The 16629-nt window shown below is 56.0% G+C and overlaps 1 protein-coding gene across 1 annotated transcript; it reads left to right on the top strand.

Annotated features, from left to right (window-relative positions):
• Positions 1-906: 906 nt before the first annotated feature.
• On the top strand, positions 907-15419 carry ACVRL1 (activin A receptor like type 1). The gene is made up of 10 exons (XM_063074899.1): positions 907-1147; positions 5904-6008; positions 6582-6833; positions 7028-7239; positions 7441-7540; positions 7893-8039; positions 8275-8550; positions 9111-9308; positions 11782-11912; positions 13047-15419. The coding sequence occupies exons 2-10, from the start codon at positions 5945-5947 to the stop codon at positions 13179-13181; spliced, it is 1515 nt and encodes a 504-aa protein (XP_062930969.1). The 5' UTR covers positions 907-1147; positions 5904-5944; the 3' UTR covers positions 13182-15419.
• The last annotated feature ends 1210 nt before the right edge of the window (positions 15420-16629 follow it).

Below are 16629 nucleotides of genomic sequence, written 5' to 3'. Positions count from 1 at the left end.
TGTGCAGGGGCATCGGAGGAAGGGTTCCTTTCCTCTGGGGCTGAAGCCTTGCTGCTCCTCTCCCCAGTTGCCTTGTCTTAGCAGTGTTCCAGGGGAGGCTCTGTTCCCCACCTCTAAAGCTCCATTTAGTGGGGTGGGGGCCTGCCTGGAAGGGTAAAGTCCATGGCAGTTCCCAGCGTCCTTGTCACAGAGCAGCACGGCAGCCCGGAGGCGCTCAGACCGTCCTCACCACTAACCGGGAGCCGCCTCATGTGGGCCTGTTTACCCCTGTGCTGAGCGCCGGCGGGGAGAGGCTGCGAAAGAGGGGAGGGGACGAGGCGAAGGGGCCTGAGGGAGGAGGCTGAAGGGTTTGGGCTGAGCGGGGAGCCCCCGAGGGCGGAGCCAAAATTTATCTGGACCCTGCCATCCCCAGACTCTGCCCTCGCTGAGCCTCATTGACCGAGGACCCCCGGTTGAGAGTGGGGTAAGGACAGGCAGCTGCCCTCTGCCCCCCACCCCCCGGCGTGTTCTTACTTCGGTGTCCCCTCCCTGACGCCCGGGGTTCCAGGCTGCTCCCCTCGGCTGCTGCGAGAGGGCCCCCACTCCCACCCCCACCGCTTACCCGGCCTCCAGGCTGTGCCCAGCGTCGCTCTCCGGCCCCCCTGGCTCCGGGCCGGACCCCGCGGGACCCCCACGGCCCGAGTCCAAGGCCCGCCCCCTCGGGGAGGCGGATGTGGGAGGCTCGCGGCCAGGACTCGCGCCAGCGATCTGGGGGCTGGGGGCGGCTGGGACAGGGCGGCCCCCGGGGGTCTGGGCGCGGCGCGGGGGAGGGACCGGGTCCCGCAGCCCCAGCGAGGGGCGAGCGGGCGGCCCGTCGGCGCGTTGGGCAATAGGAAACGGTTTATTAGGAGGGAGTGGTGGAGCCGGGCCAGGCAGGAAGACGCTGGAATAAGAAACATTTTTGCTCCAGCCCCCTTCACAGTCCCGGGAGGCCGCCGCGCCAGCCGCGCACAGAGACCCCCCCCGGCCCCAGCCCCGTCCCGGGCCTCGCCGGGACCCCGGCTCGCTGTCCAGCGCTCGTCGTGCGACCGTGGCCGCCGCTGGGACGGGAAGGCGGCCCCTGCCCGCTGCACCCTCGCGCCCCGCCGCCCGCAGGGCGGGCCCAGAGGTGAGTCCATGTCCGAGGAGGGACCGTGGGGGGGGCGGCCTGTCCCTTGCCCCCGTGGGCCCTTCCTCCGGGCGGATCCCGGAGACCCCCTCAGAGAGGTTGTGGTGGGATCCGTCCCAGCTCAGCAGGAGCGCCAGCTGCCCCTTCGCAGTCCATGCACATCTGCCCATTACCCGACCCGAGGCTGGGAGCGGGGCTGGAAGAAACCCGGGCTGGGATTCAGAAAACTTTGCTCCAGCTGGGTGACCTGGAGCCAGTCAATTCTGCGTTCTCCTATCCTTCTCCGTAACATGGGCAGAAAGATTCTCATCTTGCTTCACTCACAGAGAAAGGATCACAGGTCCCTCTAGGCTGCTGGGTTGACCTAGGAGTGAGTGTCCACTTCCAGTGCTGTGGGGCTCCTCCTTGGAGCCCACCTTTCCCCGACCAGCCCTTGCAGCTCTTCCTTAAGGAATCAGACACTAATATTACATCCCACAAACTTCACCTCCGACCCTGCATGGCCGCATAATCCCCATGCCACCGCCTTCCTTCAGGATCCAGGCCAAAGGGGTTCCCAGTCTCTCTCCAGGCTGGGACCCCAGGTTTTCAATCTACCCTGGACGCCAGTGCTGTTCAGTTCATCTCTGGGCTGGCTGAATACCCCCTTTTCTCCTCCCCAAGGACAGGGGCGTACTGGACAGGAGCTCTCACCCTCTCTATTTATGTGCACCTTCTGACTGAGTCAGGGTCTGTCTTCTCTGATCCCTACTGCCCCATTTGTCCCAATACCTGTCCTCCCACCTGTTGCTGCGCTGTTAAAAATAGCCACTGTTTATTGAGTAGTTACTATGTAGACACTTAGATATATATCTTTTCTGATGTAACATGCTGGCTACAACCTAGCAGAAGAGGGGTTTATTATAAACATCCTACAGAAGAGGAGCAAGAGATTCCTCTCGAATAACTTGTCCGAAGCTCCCTGGATGGCATAAATGGCATGGTTGGGGTTTTGGTAATATTTATTAAGTGCTTACTGTGTACCACTTAGTACTCTGCTGAATAATTTTACTACATTATACCTATGAAATAAGCACTATTATTATTCCCATTTTACATATGAGAGGAAGCATAAGCCTGAGAAAGTAACTTGCCCCAAATCTCATAGCTCTAAGTGGCAGAGGCAGGATTTGAATCCAGGTCTACATGATCCAGAGTCCATACCCTGACCTCTGTGCTATACTGTGCTGCCTTGACAGTCTGCCTGAGACTCTTAAATCCAGGCTTGTTCTGCTACATCACACTGCAGAGAGAGGCTAATGAAATGATGTGATGAATCGTAAGGGCAACCCGAGATGAGCAGCTCAGTCTGGTCCTCTGCTGTTTGAGTAAGACCTACTGAAGTGCAGGGTGAGGCAAGATGGATGAGTTTGACACAGCGCTTCTCCTCCCCGTGACAATCATGGTTGTGCTGAGCTGCTGCTGCTGAGGGGAGTGGGTTTTATCAATGCCTCAGGTGTGCTGGGCAGAAAAAGATTGACAGCCACCTTCCAGGCACACTCCTTCTCTGGGTTTCCCCACCTGAGGCTCAGACTTTGACTAAGCCCACGCCAGATGATTTCTGGGCAGCAACACCATCTCTGCATCTAAACAAACCCAAGTAGGGCACCCAATGATAACAACAGCAGTGGGCAATTTGTTAATGTCCACTGAGACCCACACGGATCTTTTTCCTCCTTGGAGAGACTCACCTAACTCCATACAATTGGAGGAATACGCTGGCCGGTTAGTTCAGCCTTATAACACCAAGGTCACAGGTTTGGATCCCAGTACCAGCCAGCCACAAAAAAAAAAAAAAAAAAAAAAAGACAAAAGAAGGATTTATTACTAGCAACTTAAGTCCGTCAAGACACACTTGGTGAAAATTAACATCACAGAGTCTCAGTTTCCCCTCTTGATTGTTGTGAGTATTAAATCAGCTAAATCGTTAAAGTAGCACATAATCAGTACTCAGAGAAGGTTAACTATCATTATTAAGTATTTCAAAGTGTTAAGCTAATGTTTGAAATTAGTTTAACATTTGTGATTTCTGGCCAACAGTGATGCTTCTGTCAGCAGGAGATCTTCCTGAAGTTTTGCTTAGAAGTGAAAGGATTCTGTTAGCCCCAGGACTCTGTCTGTGCTACAGTCAGATTTCAGGGCGCGTCGTACAGGGTCCAGCTCCGAGTTTGGACTGGTCAGGACCCAGCACCCTCCTGTCCTTAAAGCTACACTGGGCCCAGTTAAAAATTGGATGGTCCCAATTTTACTCCATCACATTCCCAGGATTAGACCAGAGGTGGGTTTTGCAAATGTTGCTAGGCCCTTTCCTGCACTGTAATGTCTAGAAAAAAGCCCCCATCGCTGCCCCCACTCTGAAGTGTCACCAAGTCCCTGGTGTTGGTGTTTAGTATTGGCTGTGCCTTCTTCCCCAGGAGATGGTAAGGTCCCTGGGTGTGAGTGAGAGTCCCCTCCCTCTGTATCCCCCTCTCACTCACCCTGCAGGGCCCCACACAGTGTAATGAAAGCACAGGAACCAGTCTTAGCATTGTTTAGGACACATTTCTCAAAGTGTAATGCCCATGAAAACTGATCCAAATTCTCTGGGGAGCTTTTTAAAGATGCATGTTTCTTGCTGGTCCCATATGGCCTGAATCAGAATCTACAGTGGGGGTGAGACCAGAGCATGTGCATTTCTAACCACACACTTCAGGTGATTCTGATGTGTAATGAAGTAGGTGAGAGGTGGACTGGTATGGTTTGAGAAGTGGAAGCATGGGTAGAGGATCCTAGAATGATGCCAGATTTTATCCTTATTGTTAGCCATTTCTTTCCTCCCTGCCTCATACTCTCTCCTCGGTTGCTTTCTGGGCAAGCAAAGGCTACCAAGGATGGCTTCCTGCCCATACCCCAGTGGGCAGATTCAGCTGTCCGGGGCTCTCCCTTCATCCAACCGCTGGGCCCACTGCAGATGCTTGCCGGAGTCCTCACCAGCTGCTGGGAGGGGAAGGAGGCAGGAGGTCAGGCAGAGGCTGGGAACACAGCTGCGGCAGCCCAGGACTCCATTTCCTCCTCCAGCTCAGGCCTCTGGGGCAGAGGAAGCCCAGGCAGGAAGGCCAGAGCTGCTACCAGTCAGAGAGGCCCATGAAGCCCCCCACCCTGCCAGCCATCCTGCCTCAGAGCCTCAGCATCTTGGGTCTTTATTTGGCACCATTCTCAGACCATGGATCTTCTGCAGCCTATGTGGTCATATGCTCAGCCCTGCCAGGCTCACCATGTTATGCCAAAGGACACTCCCTTCCTCATGTTAGCTGCCCTGCCTGGAGATCCAGTTCCCAGATACAACCTGCACACTCTCCACCATTCACAATGTCCTTGTGGCTGTCTTACCACAGTCCTTCTTGCTGCAGCCTCAACCTATATCTTCTGGTTCTAAACCTCTGAGAAATGAAGAGTGGGTGGCTTCTGAAGCACTAGTTGATTTGGAACCTGGACTGGGAACTATTGTAGACCAGAATTACTTCCCTTAACACTCTCCACCAAACTTCTGGAAAAGTTCAACCCTAGCCAGCCATGAAAGGTCAAACATTCAATGTTTAAGCGTGTTTCACTTCCCCTACCACGTCACTACCCTCTCCTCATCCTTTCCCAGGACAGCAAGAAGCGAGAAGGGGGTCAGGGAATGGCTCAGAGAAGCCATATTATACTCTGGTCAGGTTGCAGAGAGGTTCCTTTACACCTGGCATGACACGGCACTGTCCAAGCTTTTCATGATTGTTACAACACTGAGGGCTCAGACATAAGCTGCTACCACTGGATTGGGAGACAAATGGAAAGAGCGCTGGACTGGGAGTCTGGACACCTGGGTTCAGTACTCCTGCTACTGCCACTGAATCCTGTGTGACCCTGGACAAGTCTCCTCCCCTGTCTGAGCCTTAATCCCCTCTTCTCTAAAATAAGGAGCTGCACTTTGTGATTCAAAAAGTATCCTCCTGGGGCCAGCCCGTGGCTCGCTTGGGAGAGCGTGGTGCTGACAACACCAAGTCAAGGGTTGAGATCCCCTTACCGGTCATCTTTACAAAAAAAACACCAAAGTATTCTCCTAGGGTTCTGTCATGTGGGTTTCTCAGCCCATATGGCTCCTCCAGACCACGTAGCCCCTCCAGCCTGTCCTGAGAATGTGCCCTTAATTCCCTGCTGTGCGTGACTCCTGCCTGTTCTATCCAGACCCCAATCTAAACAATCTTGATTCCTGTTCCTGGCTTGGCGAGACCCTGAATGGCAGGAAGTGAAGACAGGAGCCTGTTTATGTTTGAGGCAGCCAGGGCTGGGGGGGTGGGGGCATTGGGAAGGGGGTGGGCATGGTGGATGCTGAGAGGCAGTGGGCAAGAGGCAGAGGACAGAAAGGTTAGCGGGGGAGGGGTGCTGAAGAGACATTCCTTCCTCCCCAGCCCTGTACCCTCTGTGGCCTTCCCAGCCTGCCTCACGTCAGAGCTCAGCAGCAGGGGTGCAGAGCTGGGGTCCCCCAAGCTCTCAGTCACTTAAACATGGCTCTCTACCCTTCACCCCAACAGGATGGTTTCCATGGGGAAGTGAACCAGGACTTCCCCTGCAGGCCCCACCCCAAAGCCCATTGCAGGGAGCAGGGAGGTGGCCTCCCTGCCTCTTCCCCCAAAAACTCTTAGTGATTTCCTCTGGGTGGGAGAGAGCCACAGCCTGAGGCCATCACATTTTGCAGATCTTACTGCACCTTGTCTCCTGCTCCTCTCTTCAGGGACCATGAACTTGGGCCCCCCCAGGAGGGGCCTTCTGATGCTGCTGATTGCCTTAGGCCTGACCCAGGGTGAGTATGGGGTGGGAGTTGGGGGGGGAAAGTTAGGGAACAGGGGCCTGGTTGGAGAAAGGGCTGTCTGGGCTCAGCTCAGCTCTTGCTGGAGCTGAATTTGAGGAGCTGGGGAGAGAGAGAGCTTAGGAGCTGGGCTGGAGGGTGGGGGACAGTGAGGCTTAGTTAGACTGAGCTCCCAGCTCCCCCACCCCTCTTTTGCTGTCCTCTTGATCCAAACCTGCAGGCTGGTGCTCTGTCAGGCTCCAAGGTGGGGACCTAGAACTGGGGTGAAGGGAGTGGGGGTGTTGGCAAGGAAGGCCTGGGAGAGCCCTCAGGGCTGGCGCTGGGGGCCAGGGCCAGGCCTGGAACTGGGAGGGAAGGTCCTTGGATCTCGGAGGAGACAGCAAGCCAGCCCTTGCTGGGAGTAAGACTCTAAGGGAAGGATGACCTGAGGAAGGGAGAGTAAGGGAGCAAGGCCTAGAGGGGGTTGAGGGGTCAGAAGAGGAAGGGGGATGTGGGACAGAAATGGGTGTTGGGCTCAGCCTGGGGGAGCTGGGCCCAGAGTGACTGGGCTTCTGGTGTGTCTCCCAGGCAACCCCTTGAAGCCCTCTCGGGGCCCGCTGGTAACCTGCACATGTGAAAGCCCACATTGCAGGGGGCCTACCTGCCAGGGGGCCTGGTGCACAGTAGTGCTAGTGCGGGAGGAGGGCAGCCACCCCCAGGAACATCGGGGCTGTGGGAACATGCACCAGGAACTCTGCAGGGGACGCCCCACTGAGTTTGTCAACCACTACTGCTGCTATAGCCCACTCTGCAACCACAACGTGTCCCTTGTGCTGGAGGGTACGTCCCCTGCCCCAACAACCCCTCCCCATCTTCTCGGACCCTGCCCTCCTGCCCTCTTTCCTCTCATGCTCTGACCAGTAAGGGAGGTGAGTGGGAGGCAGGACCCTGGGGTCTGACTGGCAGAGTGGTCTGGCCCAAGGTGGGGGGAGCTGGCCTGGCAGAAACTGGGCCTCAGTGTCCCCCTCCCCCAGCCACCCAAACTCCTTCGGAGCAGCCGCGAGTAGATGGCCAGCTGCCTCTGATCCTGGGCCCTGTGCTGGCCTTGCTGGCCCTGGTGGCTCTGGGTGCCCTGGGCCTGTGGCATGTCCGGCGGAGGCAGGAGAAGCAGCGGGGCCTGCACAGCGAGCTGGGCGAGTCCAGCCTCATCCTGAAGGCATCCGAGCAGGGGGACAGCATGCTGGGGGTATGGGCCTGGGGCAACCTGGGATCCAGGGTGGAGGGTGGGTACACAAGAGCTACAGAATCAGAGGGGGTCACCCAGAGATGTGAGCAGCAGGGAGCTGAGCGAGTGAGGAGCATGCAGTGACACAGCAGCAGGACCCAGGCTGAGGACGGAGAAGGGGCTGGTGGGGGCAACCTCTCAGTGGCCTTTTGGTACCCCCAGGACCTCCTGGACAGTGACTGCACCACAGGCAGTGGCTCAGGGCTCCCCTTCCTGGTGCAGAGGACAGTGGCACGGCAGGTCGCCCTGGTGGAGTGTGTGGGTGAGTAGTGGGTGAGCACAGGGCATAGAGACCAAGGGTTCCCAGGAGCCTGGAGTGGTGAGGGAGATCTTGACTTTAGAGTCATAGGTGGGGCCAGGCCTGGGTCAGAATGGGAATTCTGCTGGGCATGGAGTGGGCTGGAGATAGGCCAGGGCTAGGTTCTTCCAGGAGTTGGGTGAAAAAAGAGGCAGTTGGGGTGGCCTGCAGCTGGGTTTGGGTCTGGATCAAGTGAAGCATAAAGGTCAGAGGTTCTGCAGGTGGCGTCAGCACAGCATCAAAATGGGGACGGGCTCTTCCCGGGCAGTGTGTGCCCAGTTGTGACCCTTGCCCTCACCTCTGGCTATCGGATCAGGAAAAGGCCGCTATGGTGAGGTGTGGCGGGGCTTGTGGCACGGTGAGAGTGTGGCCGTCAAGATCTTCTCCTCGAGGGATGAACAGTCCTGGTTCCGGGAGACCGAGATCTACAACACAGTGTTGCTCAGACATGACAACATCCTAGGCAAGGGGTGGGAACACCATGCCAGGGCTGGGGCTCTCATCCCCCTGCCCTTAGGATTGAAGTCCACAGACCTCCCAACATGACCTAACCTCCAGCCCACCTTCAACCCCAACCTCTAACTCCAGCTAAGCCCCACCCCAGCCCCAGCCTTGCCTGACCCTGACCCTGACCCCGACCAGTCCAGCCTCCCTCATCCCCAGCCCCTTGGCTGAGTCGCCCGACTATCTGCGCACAGGCTTCATCGCCTCGGACATGACCTCCCGCAACTCGAGCACGCAGTTGTGGCTCATCACGCACTACCATGAGCACGGCTCGCTCTATGACTTTCTGCAGAGGCAGACGCTGGAGCCCCAGCTGGCCCTGAGGCTAGCTGTGTCCGCGGCCTGCGGCCTGGCGCACCTGCACGTGGAGATCTTCGGCACGCAGGGCAAACCGGCCATCGCCCACCGCGACCTCAAGAGCCGCAACGTGCTGGTCAAGAGCAACCTACAGTGCTGCATCGCCGACCTGGGTGAGCCGGGCGGGGCAGGGGCGGGCCTTCGCCTGTGGGCGGGGTTCGCGTTCGCGCGCTCCTTTGCCGGCTGGTGGGCGTCGCGGTGACTGGCGCTTTACAACTTAGGGATGTGTGCTGTCTCATTTCACCTGCACACGAGCCGCACAAGTTCTCTTAGCACCCTTCTCAAGCTCAGACTCCTTCTATCACACCATCCTGGCTCCAGCAGTTGCGAGAAAAGGGGCAGGGAGCCAGGAACCTGGGTTCCCATCCTGGCTTCATGGACTACATCGCCCCCCCTCACCCCGCCCCCTAGGTTCTGCTCTGTGAAATGGGCACAATAATGTCTGCTTGCCGACTCACATCTCGCTGGGTTCTTGGGAACCTAGAGAGTGCTGTTCAAACAAAGGGTAACTGAGACAGTGTTCTCTGTGGCCACTGCCTTCCAGCCCACCTCAGGGCAGCTCTGCATTTGCCTGCTCCTCTGTGTCCTGCCTGCTCCCTGGACTCCGGCCTTCAGGGCCCCCCTGGCTATGGGCTCGGGCAAGTGGCAGGAGTGACAGGCCTTGTACCCACAGGCCTGGCTGTGATGCACTCCCAGGGTAGTGATTACCTGGACATCGGCAACAACCCGAGAGTGGGTACCAAGCGGTACATGGCGCCAGAGGTGTTGGATGAGCAGATCCGCACAGACTGCTTTGAGTCCTACAAGTGGACCGACATCTGGGCTTTTGGCCTGGTGCTGTGGGAGATTGCTCGCAGGACCATTGTCAATGGTAAGGGCCCATCCTGCACAGGGCAGGGGAAGGAGAACAGGGCCGGTGGAAATAGGGGCTTCCTGCCATGGCTGGTGCCTATGGCCAGAGGTGCTTGTGGCCAGACCTCCTGGCATCCCTTCACCGCCACACACCAGCTGGGTCAGCTGAGTGACCTTTTAAGGTTCATTTGAGTCTGTGAATCTGGTTGTAATCTTGGGTAAGTGATAATAATAGAAATATTAATAGCAGCTAACATCTATTGAGCTTAAGTATGGGCCAGATGACATGCTTTATACTAGATATGTATTATCTTATTTAGTTCTCCTGTATTGGCAGGGCGGTGGTATTGTGCAGTGGTTAACAGCATAGGCTTGGAATTAGATTGCCTGTATTCAGTTCCTGATTTTGCCATGACGAAGGGCAGGCTGCTTAACCTTTCTATGCCCCAGGTTTCTTATTTGTAAAATGAGAATAAAAATAGCTTGTAGTTGTTGAGGTAATCCAAGTACAGTATTTAGAACATTATCTAGAGCTAAATATTGGTGGCCATTGTTGTTAGAATGAGTACTTGACCTAGTATTGTCCCCATTTTACAGATGAGGAGACTGAGGCATAGGATTGCAGCTGGCTAGAGGCAGCATCAGAGTCTGAAACCAGGCAATCTGGTTCTGGGGCCAGTGTTCTTTATCACTATGCCCACTTCAGCTTCTCTGGTCCTTGATTTCCTCATCCACAAAAATGCAGGGTATAATAGTGCCTGCACTTCCTGCTTATTGCTGCCTCATTATAACTGTGCGTTGCCACAGGGGACTCTGATTTGGAGGGGCTGGGAGCAGGTAGAGGGATCTGCCCTGTGGTTTACACCTTCTCAGCCCTCAGGTGGACAGAGGACAGGTGGACAGGTGGGAGGAATGTCAGCCTCTGCGATTGCTGCCCATGATGAGGGGCTGACAGGTTGGAGATAATCAGGATATGATTGGAGCCCTGCTCCTTGGGAACAAGGACATTCTCATTTCCTGAGCATCTACCAGGAACCAGCCCCATGCTAGACTTAATTTATCCTCAATGACTGACAGCAAAGGCTGAGGTGCCTCTAGTCCCCTCTGGGAGACTCTTGAGGGCCTCAGATTCCTTGAGACTCTGGGCATGAACTACCAGTGTGGGCTCTATTTAGGAGTCTGGGGTTTGGGGAAGGGGACATCTGGAAGAAGCCAAGGCCCCTTGGACCAGGCTGCAGGCAGGAAAGGAAGGGCTGGGAAGGAGGCTGGCTGCAGGCTCCTGGGGCGGAGGGGGAAGCTTCGTCAGCCCCACACAGATTCTCGGCGCATTATAAACACTGTAATCTGGTGTCAGCCCCGGCACTGATTAAGGGCCCATTAGACACGCTCAGGCCTCTGTACAGCACTGATTAGGGCGCGAGCGGCACAGGGGCTGGCCTGGAAGCCAGCCATGGGGAGAACAGCTGGTGAAGGCGCTACTGAGGTTGTGGCCTGTGTGGCCATGGCCCCCAGCCTCAGGCCGGGAAGCAGGACAGGGCATGGGGCTGTCTGCAGCCCCATGGGCATTGTTTTCAGAAAACTCCTACTGAGGGCTGGGCACTTGGGATAACCTAGGGAGGAGGGTGCTACTGGCTGTGGGAGTCAGTGGAGGCCTGTGCCATCCTTGACAGTGGGTGGATGTTATTTGGACCCAGGTAAAAATCCTTTTTTCTTAGGAGAGGTGTTTTCTGCCCCTCCTTGTCCTTGTTCCAATCCTCACCCAGCAATCAACCAGCTACCCTCCCTTAAGTGTAGCTTGTAGGTCAAGAGCACAGGTTTAAGACTTTCTGGGCTTAAATTCTAGCTGTCACTTACTACCTGTTACTCTTAGACAATTTTCTTAAAGTCTCTGGCTTATAAAGTGGAGCTAATAGTATTACTTATGTCATAGGGCTGCTGTGAGGATTTAATGCAGAGCACTTAGGACAATTCCTGGCACATAATAAGTGCTCAGAAAACATTAGGTGTCATTATTATCAGGTGTCTGTGATAGTCAGGGCCTGGAAGCAGTATGTGGGCCTGGGTGGAAGGCAGCTGTACAGAGACTGGAACAAGGTCTGGCCTTGGAATCCAATGAGATGGGTCTGAGTCTTAACTCCGCCATCACTAGCTGGGTGATCTAGGGCTCAACTTCCCTAAGCATCAGTTTCTTTGTTTATAAAGTGGGGGTAATAATAGTACCCAGCTGATAGGGCTGTTATGAGGACTAACAGGACAATGCATGTAAAGTGTTCACAGTACAATGCCTGGTGCATGGGAAGTGTGAAACAAACGGCAGTAATTATTATTAGTTATAAATATATTTATTACATTATAGTGTACTCTCAGGGGCAGCACAGCGAGGCAACTGGTTTCCTGGCCCCTGGGACAGAGGTTGGGTGGGGCTCTCCTCTGGGGGGTATTGGGCCTCCTTGGGGTCCGGAGTGATTGTCCTGTCCACCCTCCATCTCCAGGCATTGTGGAGGACTACAGGCCGCCTTTCTATGATGTGGTGCCCAATGACCCCAGCTTTGAGGACATGAAGAAGGTGGTGTGTGTTGACCAGCAGACACCTACCATCCCCAACCGGCTGGCTGCAGACCCGGTGAGGCCTCTGCTGTGGCCAGGATGGCATGGGGTGGTGGCTCACAGCTGGGACTTCTGGGCACAGGGGCTTGTGTCTGAGGCCTATGCTTCACCTTGGGTAGATTCTAGGTGTCCTGGGGTACTCCCTCCCACATCCCTGCCCTGTGCCCCCCACAGGACCCTCTGGTCATTCTGGGTTTTCAAAAACTCTTTACCTTGCCTGTGAAAAGTTAGAGGCTTGCGATGGAGTTTTTGTTGTTATTATTTGTTCTCAAAACACTCCACATACTTATAGGGAGACATGCACATGTGTATATAAACACATAAAAGCATGCATTTGTTTCTAAACCTATACTCACAGATACACACACATGAACATTTATGCCAGACTGTTGGCCCCATGAGGACAAAGAGCATGTCTCTTTTGCTAACCCTTATACCCCTGTTACCTGTCACAGAGCCTGGCACACAATAGGTGCTCAACAAATATTTACTGAAAGAATGAACACTTGTACACATGTACACACATATTTGACACATATACATTTCTATACAACATACATAGCCGCAAAAAGCCACATATATGCATTCCTGTGCACACACACTCACTCTCTGCAACCAGAGAAGAGTCTGGCTCATTCTAGAACCACTGAGCTTTTTGGGATGGGTTCCTCCCTGGACACATGCATTTTTAGGGCAGCACCCACCACCCACATTTCCACTTTCCACTGGGCCCAGCCATGGTTGGTGGAAGGGCTGGGAGACACTGCCCTCTGCACTGGGATCTCAGGCTGCAGGTGGGAATGCAGGAGCCCCAAGGCTTGCAGAGCGGACTTTGCTGTGGATCCTGGGGGAAGTGGAGGTGGGGGTAGGAAGTTCCACAGATACTACTCACCAAGGGGAGCTGAGTGCCCCTGAAGATCTGAGTTCTCATTCTCTTTCTGTCCTGCCTGCCTTTGTCCATCCACTATCTCACTCCACTCTCTTCCTCTTCCATTTTTTATCATTCCTTTTGCTTTCTTTTCCAACACTCTCATCTCCTTCTTCTCATCCTTTCTCTCATTACTGGTCCCTCATCCCGCCCTCCTCCTTTCCATCTTCCTTGGCCCGTGCCCCTGCTTCCTCTTCTCTGCCTCTCTCTCCTGGCCCCCAGCTCCTCTCGGGCCTGGCTCAGATGATGCGGGAGTGCTGGTACCCCAACCCCTCAGCCCGCCTCACTGCGCTGCGGATCAAGAAGACACTACAGAAACTCAGCAACTGCCCAGAGAAGCCCAAAGTGATCCACTAACCAAGAGGCGCCTGACTCCCCTCTGCCTGTGGAGCGGGGTGGTGGTGGACGGTGGCCTATCTGGGTAGAGGTCATGTGAGTGTGCGTGCTTGGGAGGGGGTGCCCCTCTATGGGGCAGCTGCGCCTGCCCAGCTCGGCCCCCAGCCCATCCAGCCAAAAATACAGCTGGGCTGAAATCCGATCCCCCGCCGTCTGGCCTGCTCAAAGCGGCAGGCTCCCTGACGCCTGGCTCTCACCCCACCCCCATGCCAGCAGGGTGCACCCCCTACCACCCCCAGGACAGGAAGCAAAAGAGGCTCTACAGCCAGGGTGGCCAAGCCAGGGAACCCCAGTCCCAAGCCCAGAGCCTGGGCCTGCTCTTTACCCCTGCCCTTGGTCAACCCCACTGCCCCACCAGAGCTGCCAGGGTGGCATGGGGCCCTGTCCAGCCTTCAGCAGACACACTGCCCTGCCAGGCCTCAGCCTCTGGCACAAGTCCCAGATACCCAGGGCCCATCAATTTCTCTCTGTGGGTTTGTATCTCAACTCCACGACACCTTGGGCTTTCTGTCTCCCTGACAAGACACTGGCTACTGAATGCCAGCTGCCTGGGAGAGCTGGAGTCTGACCCTGCCCCCTGACCCCCATTATCCCAGCTGACTTATTAGGACTTAAAAACCCAAGGGGTCCTGTTGAGGGTGTGGTAGGATTATAGGCCAGTGGGGAGGTGGCAGGTGGGATGCGTAAGGCCCAGGGCTTTCAGAATAATTGAGAGAATGTCAAGGCCAAGCACAACAGGGGGAAGGCTTGAGTGGGAGTCAGAGACCTAGGTATGATCCTGGGTGCTTGCTCCACGTGACAAAAGCAGGGCCTTCGGTGTCTCAGCACCTTTGTTTCTTCATCTACATATTGAAAGATTCGGGCCTTATGTCCTTTGAGGCTTTTTCCCCTCTAATTTTCTTTGAAATTTCAGCCTACATCAGAGCTAAGTGCATCAGTCTCATGTACTCCTTATGCCCCAGCCCCTGGCGATTTGCCTTGAGATGGGGGTTGAAAATAACTTTTGAGTCCAGGAGTTTCTGGAGCACCTTCTAGTCTAATTCTGCAAGCTCCAGTTCTTGCCTTAAACCATACCAGAGGCCAACGTTGGGCTCAGATAGCCCTGGGCCTTGTGGCCAACGAGCCGCCCCTCCCTCCTCTGTGGCTTAGTCTTCTCTGCCCTGGGGTTGAGGGGCAGCTTCCTCTAGGGCCTCCAAGCCTCAAAAGAAGTTTAGCTCCATACAAGAAGTCTCCAGCACCCAGGTTCCTGCTCCCCACTGGCCGCAGGCCAGGCCCACACCCTTGGTGAAGGCTCAGAGTACATCTGAGGAGAACTCGGTGGCTGAGAAGCACACGGAAGGCTTGGCATTTGGAAATGTCAAGGGTGTATATCCAAGTACTGAGCAGGTTACCCTGGACCCTGGATGGGCAGATGGGCTGGAAGGAGGTGGGCTAGAGGCAGAGTTTGAGGGGGTGTAAAGAAGCGAGTGGGGGTGGGTAAGGATGGGTGTGGCTCAGGCTAGGGACAAGAACAGCCCCAAGCTTGGGAAAGTCTAGCCTAGCAGGGCTCAGGCCTTAGGGCAGGGCAGTAAAGAAGTTCCCACCTCCCCCTCCTGCTGTAAATGACACAGCACAATCTCCCCAGGCAGGCTCCTTGTATGTGTCTTCCACCGTCCTCACTGTGGCACTTTCCCAGGCCTGTCTCCCAGGATTGTGCAAGGCCCAGAGGAGAACCAGGAAGTGAAACTGGGTAAAAACAGAAGGCTAAATGGACCAGCTGAGTTTCCAGATCTTTGGGGCAGAATTTGTATGTCCTCTGGTCACTAGAACTCACCCAGCCTGGGAATCAGTCTCCCTCCTGAAGGATTTTTTTCTCTACTGGATTTGAGGGCAGACTGCTCCTGAGGCTCCATAGCCAGAAACCAAAGGCAGCAGCTCCCCAAAGGGTGGGAAGTCCCTAAGAGAAGGTCTGAGGCAGGAGGTGGAGTGATAGGGAGAGGATTGAAAGAAGGGGGCCCAGGGGCCAGAGAGGGAAGGAGGTGGCACTGGTGTGAGCAATCTGCAAATGCTTCTGTCTCAGTGCAGGAAAGTGTTCCAGGGTGGAAATGACACTTCTCTTACCTGGAGATACCGTGTGTGGGAGCACTTAGAACGTGCCTAGCACATAGTAGTCCTCAATAAACACTGGTTTAATCCCGAGCTCCTGCAGAGACTTCCCAGGCTGTTGCCTCTGCAGTGGCCCATCTCAGAGGTCCAGATGGCACTGGAGGGGACAGATAAAGAGACAGGCCCAGAATACATGCCCCGCTTTGTCCTTACACAGGTCACAGTTTCCGCACAACCCTGCGCCCCGCGTTTAGCGGAGCCCCAAATCTCGGTCCCCTCGAGATTGGGAGCGGCCTGATCGCCGCGCCCTGCACGTCGCCCCCTGCTGGCCCACGGCTGCCCAGCGGCCGCCTCCCTCCCTCACGTCGGGCCCGGGCCTTTCCCGGCAGGGAGGGGACCTCCTACCCCGTCCCGGACGCCTGCGTGCGTGCGTGCGTTCTGCCGGCCGTCTATGTGTAGGGACTGTCCCCTCAAACACCACACCTAGCAAGGAGCTTTCTGAGTCCTCGCTCAGCGGCAGCTTGGACCCGCCCTCCTCAATTCCCTGTTCTCAATTCCCTCCTCGAATGGGGTCCCCACCTTGCCTGGAGTCAGTTCGCATCCCCAGAACGGGAAGATCCCCGTCTCCGGCATCTTGGGCTCAGAAAAGATCTCCGCCTTGGCATCTTGGGCTCAGAAAACACCCCACCCCCCTCTCCCCACCAACATCCCCCCATCGGGAAATTGGGGGCGGGGACATGCCAAGGGGTGGCAGGTACTGAAAGGAGCTGGGAGGGGCCTTGCCGGAGGGACTGCTCAGCCTAGGAAATCTGTGCCTCTGTATTGGACGCCCTCTTACGGAAACGCAGGGAAGGTACCCAATTCCTTTCACCGCTGGCGACATCGGCTACTTCCCGCAGCCCCAAGTCGACCGCGTACTGGAGTCTCCTACGCTGGGTTTACGAGTGACTCCACGACAGCCAGTGCCTTCCCAGAGGATTCGGACGCCGGGCCTCAGACCAGCTGGGGGGAAACAGGGGCGCTTCTAGCACCCGCATGGGCAGCCTTGCCCCTGCCCCTGCGCCTGCCAGACCCTGGTCCTTACATCCTCACCTTGATGTCCACACTGTGGTTGGAGAGTGGGGAGAAGGGCAGTTGGAACATTGCAGAGAAGGAGTTATGGGAAGGCCGGGAGGGACCTGGGAAAGGAGAGTTGGCTCACTGCTCTCCAGGCTTGGAAGAGTCCTTGTGAAGTCCCCTTGTCCAAGCCCCTGCCTCCCAGTAGAGCCTCAGGGAACCTGCCTGTCTCTGAAGGAAGAAAACCTATTGCCCCTTTGCTTCTTTG

Source organism: Cynocephalus volans, chromosome 12 (assembly GCF_027409185.1).
Source record: "Cynocephalus volans isolate mCynVol1 chromosome 12, mCynVol1.pri, whole genome shotgun sequence".
Lineage (NCBI taxonomy): Eukaryota > Metazoa > Chordata > Mammalia > Dermoptera > Cynocephalidae > Cynocephalus > Cynocephalus volans.
The sequence above is the reverse complement of the archived record's forward strand: the minus strand, read 5'-3'. Positions and strand labels throughout refer to the sequence as shown.

Bases quoted from the DNA above. Each gene is read 5' to 3' on its own strand.
- ACVRL1 (XM_063074899.1), top strand. From the start codon at position 5,945: ATGAACTTGGGCCCCCCCAGGAGGGGCCTTCTGATGCTGCTGATTGCC. The intron at 6,834-7,027 runs GTACGTCCCCTG...CCCCTCCCCCAG, and splicing joins CGTGTCCCTTGTGCTGGAGG to CCACCCAAACTCCTTCGGAG. The intron at 9,309-11,781 runs GTAAGGGCCCAT...CTCCATCTCCAG, and splicing joins TCGCAGGACCATTGTCAATG to GCATTGTGGAGGACTACAGG.